General features: G+C 46.4%; 1 protein-coding gene across 1 annotated transcript; it reads left to right on the top strand.

Moving 5' to 3' along the window:
• Positions 1-328: 328 nt before the first annotated feature.
• On the top strand, positions 329-24,065 carry Dcaf12 (DDB1 and CUL4 associated factor 12). The gene is made up of 9 exons (XM_052176267.1): positions 329-732; positions 1,749-2,003; positions 13,320-13,526; positions 14,779-14,839; positions 16,797-16,990; positions 18,027-18,092; positions 20,517-20,679; positions 22,982-23,160; positions 23,862-24,065. The coding sequence occupies exons 1-9, from the start codon at positions 655-657 to the stop codon at positions 24,018-24,020; spliced, it is 1,362 nt and encodes a 453-aa protein (XP_052032227.1). The 5' UTR covers positions 329-654; the 3' UTR covers positions 24,021-24,065.
• Positions 24,066-24,270: the final 205 nt, after the last annotated feature.

Here is a 24,270-nt window from a genome sequence, read left to right as displayed (position 1 = left end):
CAATTTTTTAGAGTCCAGTGTTTTAATAGTCTGATTGCGATCGGGCAATCAGGGTGTCTAGAATATCTTTAATCCTACCGTGATGGTTACAGGTTCAATATTGGTCTTGCAGGGAGGCAGTTCAAGCTTACTTCCGCATGCCAGAGGATGAGCTGGCTGAGGTCGGAAATGCCCCGCCAGAAGGTCGGATTTCTTTGGCCACAGCTTGGCCACAGCTAAACCCCCCATTGGCAAGGGGGAAGCGGAAGTTCTCCCAGGACATCACTTCTCCTCGCTGCCCTTAAGGCCCGCCCCTCCGGTCTAGGCGGTGTCTCCGTGGCGACGTGCTGCGATTTGCGGCTGCGCAGGAGTGACGGGGCGCGGGCGAGTGGGAGGGGGTGTTTTGGTTCTCGCCGCTCGCCGTCCTTTCCAGACCTGGCGGTAGGAAAGCTGCTTGTTCCTGCTTTTCCTTCCCCTTCCCTTCCCCTTCCCCTTTCCCAACCCGGATTTTCCCTCCTTCCATTTACGCGCCCCGTTTTGATCGACTGCTGCCTGGGATCCGGGCCGGGCGCACGAAAGCGCGCGGCCCCAGGGCCCGGTACATGACCCGCCGCCCTGCCGCCCCTCGCCTCCTCCGCCCCATGTGGCTGCGGGGCCACGGCGGCGCTGCCCACTATGGCCCGGAAAGCAGTTAGCAGGAAGCGGAAAGCGCCTGCCTCGCCAGGAGCCGGGAGCGACGCCCAGGGCCCGCAGGTGAGGGCTCACAGGCCTGGGTCATCACCCAGCAGGGGCTTAGGGCGTTTCAGCTAGGTTCAGGAACCAGGGAGCAGGGCGGGACAAGGACCGGAGCCCGGACTGTAGAGCAGTGGCCGCTCCTTCTGCTGTGTAGTGGATTGCAGGCGGGCCGGAAGGGTGAGGAGCCAAAAGGAAACTTCAAAATGACGCCTTCCGCTGGAAGTCTGCAGTTGGGGATAGAGAGCTTCAGGACCTCCTCGTTCCTGGAGGAAGGAGAAAATGAAGTCAAGGGGAATCGGAAGTAAGATCGACTTTCCGAAGTTTCTGGGAAGGAGATCGAAGTCGACCTCTAGGCACTAGGAATATTGGTCGATGGTCTCTTATCAAGGAAACCATCTCCTAAGCTGGGTGCTGGCCCCTTTGGCTCTTTAGACACCTAGAAGAAACACCAGTGTCTTCTCTATACTGTCCCCTTTGGAGAGAAAGGCCTCTCGGACTTGGGATTCCGACGCAGGTTACCCCGTTGGTATTTGATTTTTCGAATTCTAAAACTGCCCGCAGCGCAAGTCGCGCGGAGTCAGATGAGCGGCCATTGACTGTACATCCCCGGAAGATCCGAGACCCCAGTCTGGCTCTTTGAACAATACTTTATGCTCTACGGGGTGCACAGGAGGAGAGGGAGAAGGGGGCTGGGTAGAAATGCAGCCCAGGTGGGTTCGGTAATATGGATTTCATTTTCTAACTTATCAAAGACACCTGGATATATATAATTTCTGAGCCTTCCACTTTCCTCAGAGGTTTAGTTAACTTTTTGGCTTGTTTATCCATTTTCTAAATGGTCTTCATTATGAGAACCTTGTTTTATTGCAAGATGAATTAAGCTGTTACTTTCTGGATTACAAATCTTCTGTTAAATTTTTGATTATGTAAATCCTGAAGGATGATTTCATGTTGGTTCGTTTTATAATATAGTCAGACTTGCTGTCTTAAGGAAAAGTGGCCAACCCTCTGATTTCTGATGTTGACTTTCACAGTTTGGCTGGGATCACTCGCTGCACAAAAGGAAAAGACTCCCTCCAGTGAAGAGATCCCTAGTGTACTACCTGAAGAACCGTGAAGTCAGGCTACAGAATGAAACCAACTACTCTCGAGTGTTACATGGTTACGCAGCACAACAACTTCCCAGTCTCCTAAAGGAGAGAGAATTTCACCTCGGGACCCTTAATAAAGTGTTTGCTTCTCAGTGGTTGAATCATAGGCAAGTGGTGTGTGGCACGAAATGCAACACAGTAAGTATCAGGAGGGCACCTTTGTCTTGTTGTTGCTGTTTGGTTTGGTTTTTTGAAACAGGGTTTCTCTGTGTAGCAGTGACTGTCCTGGAACTCACTCTGTAGACCAGGCTGGCCAAACTCAGAGCTCCACCTGCTCTGCCTCCCCAGAGCTGGGATCAAAGGCGTGCGCTCTGCTGCTTTCTTCTTAGGGCTGAGGCGCATGACTTTATTTACCCAAGCACCTTTCACTGTTCATCTTCTCCGTTTGTTTACTTTTTTTTTTTTTGTAAGCAGAGTTGGCATTTATTAAGAGTTTTAATTAGAAGTGTTAGGACAAAGAAGTGTTCAAGGAAAGACTAAACTCTAGTGTGGGTCTGGGCTCTTCAGAGAATGGTGTTCCCATCAGCTGGTTTCTCTCTGTTCTTTTTCATTAGTGACCTTGTCCTCTTTTTTTTCCTGCTCCTTTTCTCACTTCCGAGTCTCCCGATCCCTCCCAAGTGGATATGTTCTAGTGTTTTAGATAAGGCGCCTCAAAGACAGAAATTGACTTCAGAACATCATTTACGGTACATGATAGTGACAGCTTAATTGCTGTGCACCAGCCTTTGACATAGTTAGAAGTATTTAGCACTTGGCTGAAGGTAGAAATGAGACAAATACTTTGTCATACATTAGAATCCAAATTCTGAGGTTATTGGATTGCTAGTTCCAAGTCAGACAGGGCTTTATAGTTGAGACCCTGTCTCAGAACAAACAAAATACAAAGATGTGATTAGTTTCTATAATGGAGACAAGAAATGTGTCCTTGGTGGTATATATCAGGGTATGGGCATTTGCAAAGAAGAGAGGAAAATGATGAGTTTTAAAGAGAGTAAGGGTTTTAAATAATTGGAGAACTCTTATCAGGAAACTATGTAACCAGTATGGTTACAAGTAAGAAGAGAGTCAGAGTGAGTGTGGTACTTGTTTTAGCATTGTATACATACTTAAATTGGGACCCAAGGACATGTAAGTCTGTAAGTGTATTATCTTTTTAAAAAAGTACAGACAGCCTCTCAGAAGCCACAGGCACTAGGAGAGGCAGGACTAGAGTTGCATGAATGAGTCCATCCAGCCCTCCCTCCATTTTTAACTCACCCAGTGTGAATAGACAGGTAATGTTAGAGTGGTGGATAAATTGAACCTGGACCAAAACATAGCTGGGGTTATTTAAAAGAAAGGTTACTCTATATCAAAAACTATGGGCCTGTGAGATTGTTCGGTGCAAAGATGCTTGCTGCCCAAGCCTGATCCCCAGAGCCCACAAATAGGTGCAAGAGAGCAGACTTCATAAGGTCAATTTCCCTGACCTCCACATGCTTGCCATAGCACTTTCTGAGACATAACACCACACATCATCATCATCATCATCATCATAATTGTTGTTGTTATTATTATTATTATTATTTTAAAAAGAAAAAAAACTTTGGGTGCTCAGTGGGGAAACCTGCCAAGCCTGCCAGCCTGACTTTGACACTCAGAAGCATGTGGTGGAAAGAGAACTGCCTCAGGCTGAACTATGCTTTGTGGCCTGTGTATCCACTGCCAAATATAAACACAAGGGTTTTGGGGGGGGGGGGGTTGTTTTTGTTTTTGTTTTTTTAAAAAAAAAACAAAAACTACCAGATACCATAAGAATTAGTAGTGTCTTTATAAAGGTCATAGGCAAAATTTTAATCAGTTTTGAGGAAGGAAGTAATACTATGGTGGCTGGGGCCAAATTTTCACTTCTGTTAAATGTTGACTTACACATAACACTTTCAAAACTAGGTGCTACGAGCAAGCCTGCACAAAACTTCCTTTTTCTGATTTCATCCTTGCCCTGTGGTTTAGGAAACTGTCATTGTTAATGCTTGGAGTAGAAAAAGTGTCTCCTGTTTCTTTTAATAATAGGTTGACAATATTTTAAAGATGGAAATATTACTAATCATTGAAATTACCCTTACATTTTTTTTTTCACTTGGTACTGGAGAGATGGCTCAGCAGTAAAGAGCATTCACTGCTTTTTTTAGAGGACATGGGTTTGATTCCTAGCCCTACATGGTGGTTCACAACTATCTGTATTCCAGTTCCAGGAGATCTGATGCTGTTTTTGGTCTCTAAGGGCACCAGCACATGTATGCTGCATTAGACATACATGCAGACGAAACACCCATACATAGAACATAAGTAATACGCTTTGTAAACATTTGCTCTTGATATTTCTGTCTTCCTAAGTTAAAAGTCTATGTTAGTTATTTTTTAAATTTCACGTGTGTTATGTTTGCTGCAGAGAGCATGGGCTGGGCAGGGCAGGGCAGGGCAGGGCAGGAGTGGGTTCTCTAGGGATGGAGCTCATGTCCTCAACCTTAGTGGCAAGCTAAGTGCCTCCTTACTTCATCGTCCTTTGCTTGCCCTCCCGTCCCTTTCTGTGTTTGCCCTGGCTGTCCTGGAACTCCCTGTGTAGACCAAGCTGGCCTTGAATTCTCAGAGATTTGCCTGCTTCTACCTCCCCAACCCTGGGATTAAAGTTGTGTTCAAACGCTCCTGTCCCCTAATTAACACCCAATACCTCTTTCTGTCTTCCTGTGTCTTTATGACGAATACTTAGAAATAGTGGAGGTTGTCTTATTTTGTTCTGAGGCAGGGTCTTTTGTTTTGTTTTGTTTTTTGAGACGGTTTCTCTGTGTAGCCCTTGCTGTCCTGGAACTCACTCTGTAGACCAGGCTGGCCTCGAACTCAGAAATCTGAGGCCTGCCTCCACGCCATCACTGCCCAGCCCCCAGGGTCTTATGTAGTTCAGGTTGGCATTACTATCTACCCAAGCAACCTTGATGACCCACCACCCCCCCATGATTGCTGGGGTTATAGACAGGTGCCACCACACTTGGCCAGTTCCTTTTTTCATTTTTGTGTGTATGGGCATTGTGTGTATACGGGTGTGTATACGGGTGTGCACACGTGCAGAGTGCCTGAGAAGGTCAGGAGTGGGTATTGGATCCTAGACCTGTAGTTACAGGCAGTTGTTAGACGTCATGTCGGTGCTGGGAGTCAAACCCAGGGCCTGGAAGAGCAGCCAGTGCTCCAGCCCCAGCCGTTTTATTCTTCTTTGTTTTTAATTCTCTCATACATTACATCCCAATCTCAGTCGCCCTTCCTTTCATTCCTCCCAACTCCCTACACACACCTCCCCTCTCTCCCAAATCCTCTGCTCCTCCGTTTCCCTTCAGAAAAAGCAGGCCTCCCAGGGATATCACGTGAACAAGGCATAACAAGTTACAAGACCAAGCACAAACCCCATGTCAAGGCTGGACGAGGCAACCCAGTAGTAGGAAAGGGGTCCCAAGAACAGGCAAGAGAGTCAGAGACACACTTCACACACCCAGGCTTTGTTTTGTTATTTTCCTTTGTTTTTATTGAGACAGGGTCTCTCAGAATAGCACTCGCTGTTCTGGAACTTGCTCTGTAGACCAGACTGGCCTCAAACTCACAGATCTGCCTGCCTCTGCCTCCTAAGTGCTGGGATTGAAGGTATGTGCCACCATGCCAAGCACTACTTTTTGTTTGTTTTTGTTTTTTTTTGTTTTTGTTTTTTTAAAGATTTATTTATTATATGTAAGTACACTGTAGCTGTCTTCAGACACTCCAGAAGAGGGAGTCAGATCTTGTTACAGATGGTTGTGAGCCACCATGTGGTTGCTGGGATTTGAACTCAGGACCTTTGGAAGAGCAGTCAGTGCTCTTAACCCCTGAGCCATCTCTCCAGCCCCTGTTTTTGTTTTGTTTTAATAGTGTTGTTTCTCTCTTTGTTCAGCTTTTAGAACCAAAGCAGGGAACCAAGGGCAGTGGTTTTACCTCCTTGGCTTTGTGACATTTGGCAAAAAAACTTCTTATTTTTATCATTGGTCTTTGGTTCTGTTCACGGGTTGCAATCTGATCTCATATAGCCAAAGGCTGCCTTGAACTACCAAGCCTGTTGCCTCTCTACCTTCCAATTGCCATTGGTTTTGTTTCTGTAAATGGCATTATCTGATATTCCAGTCCTCTGGAAACTAGCTGGGTGAGACTATGGCACTCAAGACTGAATTAGGCCTCCTGGTTCATTGTCTGGTTCAGTGTGAAGGTTGGAAACTAGTTGGGAAGCTGAGGCAGGTGGATCTCCTGAGTTCAAGGCCAGCCATGGCTGTATACTGACTATATTTCACATGGATGGATGGATGGATGGATGGATGGATGGATGGATGGATGGATGATAGAGAGAGAGACAGAGAGAGAGAGAGATAGGCAAGCTGTGAGGAAGATTGAGATTTCAATCCAAGCTTCAGGGATCTAGAGAGTTGGACTAGGTTAGATTGTGGAAGTTTGATCGTCTGTGATTACTTTATAGGGGATGGCTCTCCATGGGGACAATAAGGTTAGAGTACTGCTCTGTGGAGAAGAAAATGCAGGAGGAATCCCCAGGTTTTTACTATGAGAGATAATGGACTAAATCCAAATGTCAGAAGGAGAGGATGAAGAGAAAGATGTGAGACAACTCAGGTGGGACCTGAGGTAATGATGTGCTTTATCAATTGGCTAGCATTTAGGAGAAGGTAAAATCTGTAGTATGGGAGTTACTAATTACAAGAATATTGAAATTGCTGTGTTACTATGCAATAAGACACTTTTGGCTTCTGTCATATATAACCCTTTAAATTTCAAACTTTTATTTTGCTTGAGTGTTTTCTGGGCAGGATGTGTTCCTAGTTTTCCTCTGATTTTTCAAAGGTGAGTACTATTGATCTTAAAAGGAGAGCTATATGCATAAACTTGGGGGGGGGTACACCTATATTTGCAAGTCAGGAACTACTTACTACAGAGCAAACAGGAAACAAGGAAAGTACAAAAAACAGTCAAGAGAAGGGGGGAGGAAGGTGCCTTAAAGAGAAATGTCTGATAGTATATATTTCTAAGTAGATATTAGCGGTGTTTTGTTTACTCAGAAGGGTTTGTTGTTGGGCTTTTGGTTTGTTTAGGGTAGTCTGTGATTGCCTCGAACTCCTGTGGTAGAATTGCCTCTTGGTTCTCGCTCTTGAATACTGGGATTATGGGCATGAACCCCTCCCTCATGTGGAGCTAGCTAGTCTTTTGAGATGGGGGTTTTCCAGTGTAGCCCTTGCTGCCCTGAAACTCACTGTGTATTTGAGGTTGACTTCTAATCCCCGTGGTTCTCCTGCCTCTGCTTCCTGAGCAAGAAACCATGCCTGGCAAAGATACTTAAATTAGGGAAGAATTAATTTCTCATCATGATGCCCTCTAGCAAGAAACTACCCGGGGAGACATGTAGTAGAACGAGTGAGATAAAAATGATTAAAAATGATTCGGCTCAGCCGGGCGTGGTGGCGCACGCCTGTAATCCCAGCACTTGGGAGGCAGAGGCAGGCCGATTTCTGAGTTCCAGGACAGCCTGGTCTACAGAGTGAGTTCCAGAACAGCCAGGGCTACACAGAGAAACCCTGTCTCGAAAAACCAAAAAAAAAAAAAAAAATGATTCGCTCTAGCTAGGGATAGTATATATCATTACATAGAAGGGAGGGGACCTCCTCATAAGAGGGTTGGGAAGGATTGTGTCAGGTGTTTGGGGAGAAGTCTTAAATAAATACCTTTGCCCTCTGAAAGGGATACTGTTGGAAAGTGAAGAGGCGGATTGTTTGTACGCCTTGTCTAGAAGAAAGGCAAAGCAATAACTAGTGAGGTGAACTTACTGACCTTACTCCCCAGGCCAGTTTGCTGTGGCTTTGACAATAGTCATGTTTGACCTCCATTCAGAGATGGTTAGAGAGTGGCCCTTTCAGATACTGATGTTCCGTAAAATTAATGTTTGTATCAGAGCACCAAAGTACCAGGCTAACTCTGGTGTTCCGGCTGCTTTTTCTCTATCCCTGAGTCATGTGCCTGGATGCGCTGCTGCATTCACTGATAGACTTCATGCTCATTATGAAATAGACAAACTAATTGCTGCAGTTAGTTGTCGGGTAGGAGGGAAAACTTTGGGGCAGCCTAATTTTGGAGGTAGAATGGTTAAGCATTAGTGTTGAGAAAGCAGCTGAAATATTAATGATTTCTGAGATGATCTGCTCAGATTTCAAAATCATAATTACTTAGTGCAGTTTTTCTTTCAGAATATTTAACAAAATCTTTAGGAATATGCCACCCTGTAGGAGATGTCAGCCCTGACCTCTACTGTGGAGGCAGAAATGTCACTTCTGCTTGATAACATGTGCATAATTTAATGTGTGTTCCCTTTATTTCAGGAGTAGTTTATTTGAGGTTCCGGTTGCTAGCTATGTGTTGACCATGTTGGTACTCATGGCATTCTGTCTGGGCTGAATCTTTGATAGGTGTTACCGTCAGTACCAGGATTACCGTTGGGCACTACCATGCCAGCTGGACATCGTTCCGTTAAAATATCAGCACCCGACTATGGTTAATGAGAAGTTGGGGGTTAGGGTGGTAGGTATAGCTCAGTGGCCAGGAACACACTTATTATATGTGACACCAATACCAAAATTGAAAAGCCAGGCAGTAGTAGCATACTCGGGAGGCAGGGGCAGGTGGATCTCTTGAGTTTGAGGCTAGGCTGGTTTACGGAGGGAGTTTCAAGACAGCCAAGGCTGCACAGAGAAACTCTGTCTCAAAAAAAAAAAAGAAGAAGAAGAAGAAAAGAAAAAGTAAAAAGTTTCCTGGGACGTTAGGCAAGTAAAAGTTAGTCCTGGTAATATTCAGGACTATCAGCCGGGCGGTGGTGGCACACGCCTGTAATCCCAGCACTTGGGAGGCAGAGGCAGGCAGATTTCTGAGTTCTAGGCCAGCCTGGTCTACAGAGTGAGTTCCAGGACAGCCAGGGCTATACAGAGAAACCCTGTCTCGAAAAAACCAAATCCAAAAAAACAAACAAACAAACAAACCATTCAGGACCATCTCTGCCTGAACCATACACAGGGCTATATTTTTTTGTTCTAAAAGATAAGAGAGCCAGGCAGTGATGGCGCATGCCTGTAATCCCAGCACTCTGGGAGGCAGAGACAGGTAGATTTCTGAGTTCGAGGCCAGCCTAGTCTACAGAGTGAGTTCAGGGCTACACAGAGAAACCCTGTCTTGAAAAACCCAAATCCAAAAAACAAAACAAAACAAACAAAAAAAAAAAGATAAGAGAAACTGGCCCAGAATTTGGGCGCTGTTTTCTATCTTGATTGTCAGAAGTCTTTATATTAAACCATAGTTCTCAGACCTTTTCACTGAAGCAGCCCTAGACTGGTCCTGGGCCAGTATGAAGATTTCCTGAAGTTCTGAGGTATATTACTGTGAGCCAGGTAGTGGTCGAGCACACCTTTAATCCCAGTACTTGGGAGACCACAGCAGAGTGGTCTGCTGTGCCTACAGGGCTGCTATGAACTGCATGAGGAGGCTAGGTTAGCCTAGGCTGGAGGAGACTGTGCTCAACTTAGAAAAATGTGCTAGGTATGCTACTTATAAATACATCTTCTGTAAATGATTATTTGAGCTGGGTAGTGGTGGCACATGTACTCTGGAGGCAGAGACAGGCAGATCTCTGACTTTGAGGCCAGCCTGGTCCATAGAACAAATTCCAGGGCAGCCAGGACTACACAGTGAAACCTTGTCTTGAAAAACAAAACAAAAAGATATTACCATTGTGTTGATGTAAAAGTACCTTCTTTCTGGGAAGCAGAAAACTTGAGGCTCAGGGGTCAATCCTCACACACTGAAATACTCTGTTGGGGTCTGAGAATGTTCTATCGTCTGCTGATTAAATGGCTGCTCCCGATGAGGTACTGGGTTGTTTGTAGAAATCAAAGTACCAAATACATATAGATGCCACCTTTCCCAAATTTCGATCATACGTCTATATTAAAAATATGGACACAGCATAGATGTTGAATAATAGGGAATTTATTCACTAAATGCTAGTGTGTCTATGTGATGAAGCATGTTGTAGCATAGAAAACTAAAAGCTGGGCATGGTGGCATGCACCCGTATTTCTAGCACTTGGGAGGTAGGATCAGGAGGTCAAGGTCATCTGCTGTAAGGAGGAGGCTACGTGAGACCCTGTCTCAACAAAGAGAAAAAACTGTAAGTAGTGAAGACAGCACCTCTTCATACAGGGAGCGAAGAGGCAGGCAGATCTGAATTCAAGGCCAACCAATCTACATGCTGAATTCCAGTACAGCCATCAGGGCTACATAGTGAGACTGTCTTTAAAACAAAATCAGGGCTAGAGAGATGGCTCAGCGGGTAAGAGCACCGACCGACTACTCTTCCGAAGGTCATGAGTTCAAATCCCAGCACCCACATGGTGGCTCACAATCATCCATAAAGATATCTGATGCCCTCTTCTGGTGTCATAAGACAGCTACAGTGTACTTACTTACATATAATAAATAAATAAATTTAAAAAAAAATCAAAACTTGGGACAAAGTAAGGTCACAGCCAGCCCCAGACATTGTAACTGGGCAGGTGTGACTGAGCATGCTCCACCCTCCCAAACCAGGAGACCCTGCAGGGTTGAGAACCTGAACGTACACAAAACAAGCCTGGTGCTCCCACATGATGTTCAGCAGCTGAAGGCAGGGCACTGGGTGTCATGTTTGAGCTGAGTTGCGTGCTGGAGCTCCTGCAGGTTGTCATCTGCCCTCCATAGGTGTGTCATATGCACATACACAAATAAGTGTGCGGTTTATGACCAGGAGGCATTGTCTTGTCTGCATTTGGTTAATTGAGGTGGAAAGGCCTACCCTGATTGTGAGCTAGGGTACCGGGCAGAATACAGGGAAATTAGCATTGGGCTCTGCTTCCTGACCATGGCTGCTGCCTTAAGCTCTTGCTGCCGTGCTCTTCCTTATAAGACAGTACCTGGGAACAGTGAGCCAAGATAACCCTCTAAGCCCTCCTGTGGGCTAGTTTTTTGTTGTTGGTTTGGTTTTTTTGGTTTTTTGGATTTGGTTTTTTCGAGACAGGGTTTCTCTGTGTAGCCCTGGCTGTCCTGGAACTCACTCTGTAGACCAGGCTGGCCTTGAACTCAGAAGTCCGCCTGCCTCTGCCTCCCAGAGTGCTGGGATTACAGGCGTGTGCCACCACTGCCCGGCAAGGGCTAGTTTCTTATAGCCATAGACAGAGAGATGGCTAACAGCCTGTTTTCCTTCCTGGCATACTGTGGGACTGGTTTCTTTCCTTGGTCCTGGCTCTCTCCTTTACTCCCTGCTGTTTCGGTTTGGGTCTTCTGTCTATCTGACACTTTTGTTTTTCTGTATAGCCTTTGTTGTCCTGGATCTCACTCTATAGAACTAGGCTGGCCTCTAACTCAGATCTGCATGCCTTTGCCCCCAATTACTGGGACTAAAGGCTTGCACCACTACCACCCACCTTTTCTAATGTTAGTATCAAGATCTCAGTCAACGTATGTGGGTGTGGAAAGCAGAGGAAAACTCTTGAGGGAATTGATTCTTTCCTTCCACCAGGTGGTTCTCAGAGAATCTTGACAGTTTACCCACTGAGCCATCTTGCTGGCCCAGAGTTTATCTTCTTGTCTGGAAAACAAGCTTACATTTGCTCTCCTTTCTATGGTAGATTCCATTTTAGAAATAATATTGCGTTTTTAGTAACTTTGTAAGGTTCCCTTTCCTTTTGAAAACCTTTGTCCCACACACACCCCACATAACATTGCTTATAATGTTACATTTTCCTCAGCAACAGCCTTTGTATGCTCTTCCCCATCCTAGAAGGGAAGGTTCCGGGAACAGAGCCTGGGCTTTCCTTGCTGTGCTGCCCGCTTCTGGCTCGGATCCCAGCAGGTTAGTGTGGAGTGGCCCGGTTCTGAGTGAATAGCAGCATCTGCGTCAGAGCCGCGCCCTTGTCAGAGCATCTCCCGCGTCCCTGTGCCTCCTCTGAAGAGGCAGTATGTCACTTGGCATTACGGAGGTGAAGATGTGGATGTGATTTTGATTGCCTGAGCGCTCTACGTTTTCAAATCACTTCAGTTTTTAAAAACCCCACAAAACCAGCCGGGCGGTGGTGGTGCATGCCTGTAATCCCAGCACTCTGGGAGGCAGAGGCAGGCAGATTTCTGAGCTCAAGGCCAGCCTGGTCTACAAAGTGAGTTCCAGGACAGCCAGGGCTACACAGAGAAACCCTGTTTCGAAAAAACCAAATCCAAAAAACCAAAAAAAAAAAAAAAAAAAAACCCGCAAAACCAATCGATAAAGTAATTGTATACTACTATTTTAAGGTTTCTTTTACATAATCATGTGTATGGATAAAGTGTGTGTATGTTAATGAGGATGCCTCTGTAGGCCAGAGGAAGTTGATCCCCTCTAGAGCTATAGTAACAGATACTTATGAGCCACCTCCAGAGGTGCTTGGAATCAAGCAAGATCTTGCAATACATGTTCCTAACCACTGGGCCCTCTGGGTGTCTGCCATTATGTTTTGTGCCAAACCTTTGTAGTACCAATGAATATGAAGAGTCCATCGAGGCAGCTGAGCAGGCAAAGGCATTTGCCTCAGTGTGTGAAGACATGCGATCAACCCTTGGAATCCGCAGTGGAAGGAAGGGACCGACCCCATGTTAAGCCTGGGCAAAGTTTAGTACTGTCTTTTAAGTCTACAGCACCTGGTCTTCCCATGTGGTCTCCCATCCAAGTGCTAACCGGGCCCAACTCTGCTTAGTTTATGAGGTCAGGTGAGATTTGGCACATTGAGGGTAGTGTGACACCCTCAGTGACAGCATTGAATACTTTCTAGTCTGTTACCATAGGATGCTAAACTTAACTCTTATTTTCATATTTCACTTGACTGGTGGCCTCAGCCATGCCATTAATAGTTGGGATTTCTGCTTGGTTTGGCAGCACTTGCCCTTAACCTCAGCAGAGGCAGGTGGGTCTGAACCTCAAGGCCAGATTGGTCTACGTAATGAATTCCAGGCCAGTCAGGGCTACAGTGAGACCCTGTCTCCAAAGTAAATAAATGCCATGCATGGTGGTATGTATGTATGTGTATGTGTGTGTATGTGTGTGTATATATATATATATATATGTACTTGTGAGGCAGAAGAAAAGCGGATCTCTGTTCATTGGAAACCAACTGTTCTACACGGTAAGTTCCTGGCTCACTAAAGCTGCACAGTAAGACCCTGTTTCAAAACAAAAAACAATGAAAACTCCCAGGGCCTGCTATACAATAGACTATAATCGAACTCTCCACAGTGATTGGACAATGCTGATTGAATTAAATTGTTTTATGTGTCCCTTCTCTCTGGCAGCTCTTTGTTGTAGACGTCCAGACAGGCCAGATCACCAAGATTCCCATTCTGAAAGACCGGGAACCTGGAGGTGTGACTCAGCAGGGCTGTGGTATCCATGCAATTGAACTGAATCCTTCAAGAACACTCCTAGCCACTGGAGGAGACAACCCAAACAGTCTTGCCATCTACCGCCTGCCTACGTTAGATCCCGTGTGTGTGGGGGATGTAAGTTTTTCCATTGGTATGGTTAGAAGTAACCTTGTTTTAAAACATGGACCCTCTCCTTCCCTAGAAAGAGGTGGCTTTCAGGTTTCTCCTGATGGGGCGAGGCGTGGGAAAAGCAGAGTGGATGAGGTCGGGGTCCCATTGGTAAGAACAAAATGGCCGATCCCTGTGACCAATAGCGGGCTGTTTTTCAATTCATAGGGTCCACATTTCTTTCATTGCCCTGTCAGAAAATAAACTTAGCGATTCATCTGTACTCGGTATTGTTTTGGCTCCAGAAGTATAGCATGAATGAAAGCTTTAGTAAAGACTGAATTAGTAAAGCCCTTGCCTTCAGTGTAGTGCTGAGTATTGTGTAAATCAGTGTGTGGGTCATACAAGTTGGTCTCCATGACAATCCAGGGTGACATGCCACAGAGGAGGAGTACCAGCGGCTAAAGGGATGGAAACTAAACTGCAGGGAGCACTGTTTCAGAGACAGCCAAAGAGAGCTCAGTGACAAGGCATGTGACAGCCGTGGGAGTGTTCCAGGCAGGAGCATGACACCTGGGTAGAAAGTTTGAAGCCTTGCTCTCTGGGCATTTTATTTTTGTTGTTGGTATTGGGGGGGGAGTGTTGTTTATTTTTGGGTTTTGATTTTTTTGAGACAGGGTGTATAGCCCTGGCTATCCTGGAGCTCTCTGTATAGATCAGGTTGGCCTCAAATTCCCTGAGCTCCTGCCTCCCGTGCTGGGATTAACAGCGTGCCCTCTAGGCATTCGTACTGTCTGCAGGACTGCCAGGCTTACTCCCATTGATGCCTGGATACTGCGAGGTCTTCGCCCACAAGAGCATCAGAGAGCCACGTATTCTTTGCCTGTTGTTTTACATTTTTATTTATGTGTGTATAGATGCACATGTGGAGGTCAGCGGACCCTGAGAAAGTCGGTCCTCTCCTCCTCTCTGGTTTTTGGGGATCAAACTCTGGCCATGAGAGTTGGCGTCAGTCACCTTTACTTGCTGAGCTATCCTGCTGGCTCTGTTTTGTCCTGTGGCAGGGTCTCCATATGGGGCTCACGCTGTCCTGGAACTTGGACCCTCTGCCTCAGCTTCCCGAATTACTGGCGTCTGCAGCCATGCCCTTTCATACTTAACATTTCTATGAGATTTTTTCAGTCAGACCTGCATGCTTTTCAGAATTCACAATGGCCCTTGTTTTACTAATCTTTGTTGTTGTTTTTTCCTCTCTGTACATGTCCCTTACCCCTCTAAGGATGGACACAAGGATTGGATCTTTTCCATTGCATGGATCAACGATACTATGGCAGTGTCTGGTAAAGTTGCCCTTCTTTAGGAAGATTTGGTATAGCAAAGACAAGTGTTAAAATGATAGTGTGATAGAAGGTGGCCACTGAAGCTGCTGGGTCAGGCCCTCGTTCCATTACTCCTCAGTTAGGTGGCACTAGGTTGAAATAGGGCTTGCTTATGCTGATGGGGTGTGCTTACTGCTCGACTTCATTTCCCAGACTCCCCCACCTCATACCTCTCACCACTACTGAATTTTGGGGGTGGGACAGGGTATAACTTTGTAGCCAAAGCTGGACTAGGACTCATGTGGTCTATACTGGTCTTAAACGTGCAGCAGTCCCTCTGCGCAAGCTGTTTTTGTTTTTTTGTTTTTTTGAGCCGGTTTCTCAGTGTAGCCCTGGCTGTCCTGGAATTCACTCCGTATACCAGGCAGGCCGTGGAACTCAAGAGTTCCACCTGCCCTGTGCCTCCTGAGTGCTAGGATTAAAGGCTGCCCAGCTCTGCCTAAGAATTTTAAGTGCTGATACTATAAGTGTACCCACCCAGTTTAGGAGATTTTGTGTGTCATTCCACCTTCTATTTCTGATTGATTGGTCAACTGATTATTTTGTGTGTGGTATACTCATGCCTTGTCACATATATGGAGATCTTAGTGTTAGTTCTGTCTTTCTTTCCATCCCTTGGGAGGCAAAGGAGGAAGATCAGGAATTCATGGGCCAGCTTGGGCTACATGGAAGTACTGTTCCAAAAAAACAAACGGGAAGAGCGGAGGCGTGCGCTTGTGTGCAAGCCTGGTGTTGTAAGTTGTCCCCACCAGAGCGTTGCTCAGGGTGTCCAGAGCATAGCACTGTGTGGTACAATCAGGGAAGCATCCAAAGGAAAGGTTACTTTGAATGTGTGAGATGCTGGGAAGGGGCTCCAGAAAAGAACACTTGTTGTTCCTTATTACTTGTTTGCTAAGGAAAATAATTGGAGTTTTATTTGCCATTTAAAATTGAACTCAGGCCGGGCAGTGGTGGCGCACACCTTTAATCCCAGCACTTGGGGACAGAGGCAGGTGGATTTCTGAGTTCGAGGCCAGTCTGGTCTACAGAGTAAGTTCCAGGACAGTCAGGGCTATACAGAGAAACCCTGTCTCAACTCCCCCCCCTCCCCCAAACAAAAAAAAAATTGAACTCAGGAGCCAAAGATGATGTCTTCAATCCAGCACTCCTGGGGCAGAGACAGGCAGATCTGTGTTTGAAGCTAGCCTGTTGTACACAGAGAGGTCCAGGATAGCTAGGGGGGTCATAGTGATGTCATAAATAAATAGCTCAAGTCCTTGTGCTCAGGCAACTATTCTACTTCTGAATTATTTTCCCAGCACACAAAAACAGACACTTTTTTTTACGAGATCTTCTCATACAGCTCATGCTTTGCTCAGATTGACTGTCCAGCTGAGGCCTGGCATTGAACACGTCCAAGGGCTTGGATCACAGGTGTATACCGTCATACCAGGTTTTACATGATGCTGGGGATTGCACCTAGGACTTCCATGCGTGCTAAACAAGTGTTCTATCGAGCTATAGCCCCAGCACTACGAATTTATTCTTGGCCATATATGACCGTGCACGCCTTTAATCCCACACTCAGGAGGCAGGGGCAGGCAGATGTCTGTAAATCGGCTCATGGACCTGCTTAAAGTTGAATATAAAGAGATGTTTCTGGAGGAAAAAGTCCAGAGGAAGAAATGTGAACTGAGTATGATGGCTGCTGCTTGTGATCCAGCACTGGGGCAGCTGAGGCAGGCACACTGCTGCAGGTTTGAGGCCAGCCTAGCTTACAGATGGAAATTGGCCTTAAAGAATACTTCAGTGGTGGGTGGGCTGTGTAGCCAAGCTTCCCTGCCAGGCCCGATGCTGAAATGAAAGGCCTATGGTCTTCTGAGTGGTTGACTAGGGAGGGTCACTTATATCTGACATCTGTGAATGTCCTACCCTGCAGGCTCACGGGATGGGTCTATGGGACTCTGGGAGGTGACAGATGATGTGTTGAACAAAAGCGATGCAAGCCATAACGTGTCACCAGTCCCTGTGTATGCTCACATCACTCACAAGGCCTTAAAGGATATCCCCAAGGAGGATACAAACCCGGACAACTGCAAGGTGCGGGCTCTAGCCTTCAACAACAAGAACAAGGTATGCACTCACCTCGGGAATTTCAGAAGCCTGTCCTTTCTGGCTTCACCCTTCCCTCTCCAAGGCAGTGCTTGCTGGGTAACTTGGCTGTCGAGGCTGAGGGGCTGTTGAGCGGTTACAACTGAGGCCGGGAAGCCCACCTGTGTCTCTGCTGTATTTGTCTAGGTAGACCATGTTTGTGGTCATAATTTCTCTGGGACCACTCTAAGCGACCCTGCTTCATTTGCATGTGCCTCTCCAGGTGCTCTATTTGGGTTTGGTTTGCATGCTGGCCTTGTTTTTAAACTCCCTGTTTTGACTGCCCTCTGTCTCACACCTCCCACTGCTCACCTCCTGACAGTGGGGATATAGGCAGAATCCAAGACAACTCAGAGCCCAGAGAGAAGACAGGCTTCTGCAAAATCTAAAAAGGACATAGTTTGATTCATTTTTAAAAAAATATGTATGTATATGAGTGTCTTCCATGCACATGTGCATGGATGAACATGCACCACATGCACAGGGGCCAATTTGAAAGGTGCTTCACGAGCTGGGCGTGGTGGCGCATGCCTGTAATCCCAGCACTTGGGAAGCAGAGGCAGGCGGATTTCTGAGTTCGAGGCCAGCCTGGTCTACAGAGTGAGTTCCAGGACAGCCAGGGCTACACAGAGAAACCCTGTCTCGAAAAACCAAAAAAAAAAAAAAAAAAAAAAAAAAAAGGTGCTTCACTAGAAGTAGGTTTCTCTCTGCACCAACAGAAAAGCAGCCTTTCACCTGAGCTGTGCTCTGTCTTAAGGATGTCAGGAGAATGAGTAGCATGGAAAGGACATTTTTAGCCACAGATGTGTTGGAGTGCTTGTGGAATTGAGCATGCTCTCTGGCTGCAGCGTGTGGGTGTCGTGGGAGCTGGTCACTGCCATCCCTGATACAGTCACCTTGGGGTAAGAGCGGAGGGTACGAGGAGCCCCTGCTCTCCTCTTCAGCTTCTGTGCCTGTGTGTTCTGGCGCTCCAGTTTGCTGCGGTCACGCCCTAACTTCTTTTTCCTTGCTCTTGTAGGAGTTGGGGGCGGTATCACTAGATGGCTACTTTCATCTCTGGAAGGCTGAAAATACATTGTCTAAGGTGAGAACGTGAGGTGGTAGTTTATATAAGTTACCATAGGGTTAGAATGCCTCATAGTGGACTTGCCCAAAACACCTTTCTCCCAGGGTCTGGGAATAGAATTGTGAAGAACATGAACTTTTGAGTCTGGTGTTGCCTCTCTTGAGGCGAAGTTTGTTTGGGGATCTTTCTTTTTAATTTATTCCAATCTGGTCTTAAGCTTGTTATCATCCTGCTTCTAAAGAACCTCTCAAAGACTGGAAAATACCGGACAGCCACTGCCATGCCTAAGCAAGCAAGGGCCTTTCTTCCTTTCAGACATGCGGTCAGTACAGACTGGCTCTGAATGTCCTAACCCCCAACGCCTGATCCTCTGACTCCTCCTCCCACTGTAGCACCAAGGAGGTCTTCAGAGAGGTCTCACATTGCAGGTCAATTAGGAAAGTTCCCCTTTTTATTAGTGCTCTGGTCCACAGTATGTTTAAGTACTGGTTTATAGAGTGACTGTCTGGTAAGGTTGTCAAGGTGGAAGAAACCTGAATGTTAGGAACACCTGGCAATTGAAAATTAGTCAAAGTAAAATAGTCTCTTAATAATCTTGTTAGATGACAAGAAAATCAAGTGGAGTTTTGTTTGGTTTTGTTTTTTGAAATGGGGTTTCTCTATATAGCTCTATATACAGAACTGGTTCTTTAGTTCAGGCTGGCCTGGAGTTTGGAGATCATCTGCCTCTGCCCACTAATCTCTGAGATCAAAGACATGCAGCACTATACCCAGTGTTTTTGTGTTGACTAGGTCTTATGTTTGCAAACCTAGACTGGAACTCTAATCCAGGTTGGCCTCAAACCAGTGACCTTCCTGCCTCAGACTCCCAAATGCTGGCATTGCAAATGTGAAGTGCCATCCTGATGGGGTTTTTTTTTTTTTTTTTTTTAATCTGTTTATTTGGGGCTGGAGAGATGGCTCAGCGGGTAAGGGCACTGACTGCTCAGGAAACACATGGTAGCTCATAACCATCCGTACGTAATGAGATCTGACGCCCTCTTCTAGTGTGTCTGAAGACAGTTACAGTGTACTTAGATATAATAAATGAAAATAAATCTAAAAATTAAAAAAGCATTAAAAAAAAAAGATGTTTATTTTATGTATGTGAGTACACTGTTGTCTTTAGACACACCAGAAGAGGGCATCGGATCCCATTACAGATGGTTGTGAGCCACCATGTGGTTGCTGGCAATTGAAAAGAGCAGTCAGTGCTCTTTTGTTTTGTTTGTTTGTTTGTTTGTTTTGTATTTGTTTTTTGTTTTTTCGAGACAGGGTTTCTCTGTATAGCCCTGGCTGTCCTGGAACTCACTTTGTAGACCAGGCTGGCCTCAAACTCAGAAATCTGCCTGCCTCTGCCTCCCAGAGTGCTGGGATTACAGGCGTGCGCCACCACCGCCCGGCTGCAGTCAGTGCTCTTAACCACTGAGCCATCTCTCCAGCCCCCCATCCCAATGTTTTTTATTTAGTTTTTATTTCTTAAAAGATTGGCTCACTGGGTAGCCCTGGCTTCTCTTGGGGATCCTACCTTGGCCTCACGGTGCCGGGATTACAAGAAAATCTTTTAATGAGAGTGCAACAGCACAATCAAGAAGAAAATAGATGGTGGCACAGGCCTTTAATCCCAGCACTTGGGAGGCAGAGGCCATCAGATTTCTGAGTTCAAGGTCAGCCTGGTCTACAGAATGAGTTCCTGGACCACCAGGGCTACACAGAGAAACCCTGTTATGAAAAACCAGAGGGGGGGAAAAGAAAATAGATTTATTTATAATACTTGTTAGTAACTTTTTTGTACAATAAAGTGTATATATGGGTCATTTCTTCATGTTTTGCCTGTGGTGCTTATAATATCTGTAATAAGCTTTTTTGTAAAGAGGAAACGGGGCTTGGGATTGACAGTTCCCTTGCATTCCGGCAGCCTTTCGCTCCAGTAGTCTTGCATAGTTACGTACCGCAAGCAGAGACTGGATTTTCTAGTCCACAGGGATCAGAAGTGAAGGCTGACTCAGGTTTCCTGGGGTGGAGTCTGTCCTGTGGGTCTGCTCTCTCTGGCATATAGTTCCTATTCCTTTGGGAAACTGGCTGAGGGTATTCAGAAACAAGCCCCTTTATCTGAAGAGCAGCAAGGAGAGAGACCTCTAATCTTGCAGAAAGAAGAGGGTGAAACTAGGCCTTAGAGTCCTGGGCTCGTTCTTCAAAATGAACTCTTAGTTCTTGGCTCTTGCTGGCGTTCTGGTTATTTAATTCCAGTGTTCCCTTTCCCTCACCCAGAGGTTACTAGTTCTGGGCTTTGTCTTGTCCCTGACTTAGGTAGTTTGTGTGTAAAGGAAGCCCACAGATGAAGGAACACAAGGACGGTGCCTGTTCTATGTCGTTATGAATGTGTGTATCTTCTCTATGCAGCTCCTTTCCACCAAATTGCCATATTGTCGAGAAAATGTGTGTCTGGCCTATGGTAGTGAGTGGTCAGTCTACGCAGTGGGCTCTCAAGCGCATGTCTCCTTCTTGGATCCACGGCAGCCATCGTACAACGTCAAGTCTGTCTGCTCCAGGGAGCGAGGCAGTGGTAAGTCCCTGTGTGTCCCTTCAGGCTTATAGCCACATTTTGTTTCTCTTTTGACTTCCAAACAAGAGCAGTGATCCATGTGTAGCATTTAGAAGTGTTTGGTAACAGAATAGAAGAACTTAGTTACCTGCATGTGTCAGCAGAGTGCTCAGTGTAAGAAGCCTTTGGTGCAACCACTATGAGGAGGTAAGCAGTCAGCACTAGTCTTCCGGAACTAGCCGGGGCGCTACCTGAGCTAAGGTTCTTCTGACCTGAGTGACATTGGATTGGTGCAGGGGGAGAGTCAGAAGAGCATGAGATCACTTTTGGATGTGATGATAAATATATACAGTGTAAGGGATGACAAACTTCGAGAAGCCAAAGGAAAGACTTGGTCTCATTCTGATGAGTGAGTGGAGATCTGGGCTTGCTTGAAAATGCTCTGCCTCTGAGCTGCACCCATACTCCAGCCTCTGCCCAGACTTCACTCCTCAGTGGAAGAGGCTTGTGCTGCTGTTGTCTTCAGGGTTTTAGAACACTTTGTTCTGATGGCTCGTCCGCTCCCACCAAGAATCCTGTGTGAGGAGCAGATGGGAAGAGTGTGTGGTCAAGACTGCAGACACCTGAGCTCAGGTCACAGCACACATAGTAAATGGCTCACAACTTCCTGAGCTCCAGTTCCAGGGGATCAATCTGTCACCCTCTTCTGGCTTCCATGGACAGCTAGCTGCACAACTACACACAGTACACATATAATTTTAAAAACTTAGACATAGTAAACTGAAGGGTGCACGCCTTAAGTCCCAGTACTTAGAAGGCAGAAGCAAGCAGAACTTGAGCTCCAGGCCAACCTGATCTAAAGAGTGAGTTCTGGGGGCCTGGAGAGATGGCTCAGCGGTTCAGAGCACTGACTGCTCTTCTGAAGGTCCTGAGTTCAAATCCCAGCAACCACATGGTGGTTCACAACCATCTGTAACGAGATCTGACACCCTCTTCTGGAGTGTCTGAAGACAGCTACAGTGTACTTACATATAATAAATAAACAAATCTTTAAAAAAAGAAAAAAAAAGAGTGAGTTCCAGACAGCCAGGGCTACATAGAGACATCCTGTCTCAAAAACAAAAAAAAACCTGCCACCAACAACTGCAAACAACAACCTATAGATCCAGCGTGGGGGCACATGCCTTTAATCCCAGAGGCAGAAGGAAGAGGCTAGCCTTGTCTGTATAGTAAGTTCCAGGATAGCGACAGCTATATTGTGAGACTGAACCACAGTGGTTACCTGATTGGGGAGCAGTGAGGGTCTGAAGACCATCCAATTTAAAGTTGTTGGTTTTTTCTGTCCCCTTTCTAGTAGGAAAAAAAATGTAGTTAACCTGGGAGTCTTTTTTGTTTGTTTGGTTGGTTTGGTTTTGGTTTTTCAAGATAGGGTTTCTCTATGTAGCCCTGGCTGTCCTGGAACTCACTCTGTAGACCAGGCTGGCCTCAAACTCAGAAATCCCGCCTGCCTGTGCCTCCCAAGTACTAGGATTAAAGGCATGCGCCACCACTGCCGGGCAATGAGAAGTTTTAAGAGGTTTCATTTTTATTATCATTATCATCATTATAATTGTTTTATTTCTGAGACAAGGTGTCACTAGGCATCCTTGGCTAGACTGGAGTTTGGCATGTGGACCAGGCTGGCCTTGAATTCACAGAGATCTGCCTTCCCAGTACTGGGATTAAAAGCATACTGCATCATGCCTGGCTTTTAAAAGGTTTTGGTTACTGTTAATGGATGTAGTTAGCATAAAGAAATACTAGTTCACTGGGTAGTGGTGGCACACACCTTTAATCCCAGCACTTGGAAGGCAGAGGCAGACAGATTTCTGAGTTCAAGGCCAGCCTGGTCTACAGAGTGAGTTCCAGAACAGCCAGGGCTATATCCTAGTTCACAGAGATCCCTGGCTCCACCCGGCTGTCAAGAGACACCTGTATCCATTGTACTTAACCCTCGGGTACAGCCAGATGTATTTTCCTTTTCAGCCAAAATAGATGGTAACTTGCTGTAAATAACATCTACCACTAAGTCCTGTCATGCTGGTAATAGGAAGAGAACAGTGAGCTACAGTGTCAGGAATGTGAGGGAGAAGAGCTAATAGTAGGAAAAGTGACACCAGTGTTACACAGAGAACCCAGACACACTTCTGTTCTTTGGCAAAAAAGCAATGTGAATCTGTCCCAGTAATCTGGCTTATTAGCGGAGAGTTCTGTTTAACCATTGGCATAGTTCCCTCTGACATTTGGGGTGTACACCCTCTGATTGCTCTGCATTTCCTCTCAGGGATTCGATCAGTGAGCTTCTATGAACACATTATCACTGTGGGCACAGGGCAGGGCTCCCTGCTGTTCTATGACATCCGAGCTCAGAGGTTTTTGGAAGAGAGGCTCTCAGCTTGTTATGGGGCCAAGCCCAGACTCGCAGGGGAGAATCTGAAACTAACTACAGGCAAGGGCTGGCTGGTGAGTAAGTCCGGACCTGGGAGGGTGGCTGCCCGTCAGCGAGGGGCTGCTCCCCACAGTCATCCCTCTTCACTGGCGTTGATGCTTTCCCTCCTCGAGGTTTTCCTGCTGGCCTTCCTAGAGCAGAGGAAGGCTGCTTCCCTGCCTTCGCCTTTGTGTCTCTGCACACTGGCCCCAGGGCGGGGTGGGGTGGCCCCTGAGGTGGTGGGGCGGGTGCTTGTACTCTCTGTTTCCAGTAAACTGGAGGAGGAGGGGGGAAAGTGAAAGGCCTGGGAATCTGCTGGTGCTCAGATCGCATCAGCTGATGACAGGCTGAGGACCCGTCTGCCCTTGCTGCCAGTGACTCTGAAAGCTGCCTTGGGGAGACTCGCTCTCATGTAACAATTCTTTTTTATTTTTCTTTTTTTAGTATAATATAGACTTTATGAAAGGCGTGGGGAGGGGAGTTAAGAGGGTAGTAGAGGCAGAGAAAGAGTAGAGGAGCAGAGGCCGGCCGTGAGCATGGGGGGAGAGACAGAGAGAGAAGGGGAAGGGGCGAGGGGACAGTGGGAGCAAGAGGGCAAAGCTCTTGTTCTTTCTCTGGTAAAAATGAAGCCCGTTTCCTTGAGAATCAATGGTGTGGCGGCAGGTGATAGAACTCACACCTCTGGCAGAGACCGCCCTTTCCTAGAGGTGCTAACAGTCTCCTCCTCTTCCCACAGAATCATGATGAAACCTGGAGGAATTACTTCTCAGACATTGATTTCTTCCCCAACGCTGTTTACACCCACTGCTACGACTCGTCCGGCACGAAACTTTTTGTGGCAGGGGGCCCCCTCCCTTCTGGGCTCCATGGCAACTATGCTGGACTGTGGAGTTAATGACAACTAACGTTCTCCCCAAATGCAGATTTACACTAACTTCCACCCTCAGTTTCCTTGTTTGGTCTTTTGATTTCCCTAGCTGTGGAGGCTCTCCCGTTTCCACACACACAGCTTGCTTATGGTGTGGGCAGTTACTAGGAAGAGGCTCTGTGCAGAAATCCAAAGGCTGGGATCTTCTTGGTCGGTTGGTGGCTTGTTGGTCTGGGTTTTTTGTTTGTTTTCACTTTGCAATAATTAGAATTTTACT

Source organism: Apodemus sylvaticus, chromosome 3 (genome assembly GCF_947179515.1).
Source record: "Apodemus sylvaticus chromosome 3, mApoSyl1.1, whole genome shotgun sequence".
NCBI classification, from domain to species: Eukaryota; Metazoa; Chordata; class Mammalia; order Rodentia; family Muridae; genus Apodemus; species Apodemus sylvaticus.
Note: the sequence above shows the minus strand (reverse complement) of the source record. Positions and strands in the feature narration are given on the sequence as shown.

Coding starts and splice junctions, on each gene's coding strand:
- Dcaf12 (XM_052176267.1), top strand. CDS start 655: ATGGCCCGGAAAGCAGTTAGCAGGAAGCGGAAAGCGCCTGCCTCGCCA. Junction 14,840..16,796: donor CGATACTATGGCAGTGTCTG/GTAAAGTTGCCC, acceptor CCTACCCTGCAG/GCTCACGGGATGGGTCTATG. Junction 16,991..18,026: donor CCTTCAACAACAAGAACAAG/GTATGCACTCAC, acceptor TTGCTCTTGTAG/GAGTTGGGGGCGGTATCACT.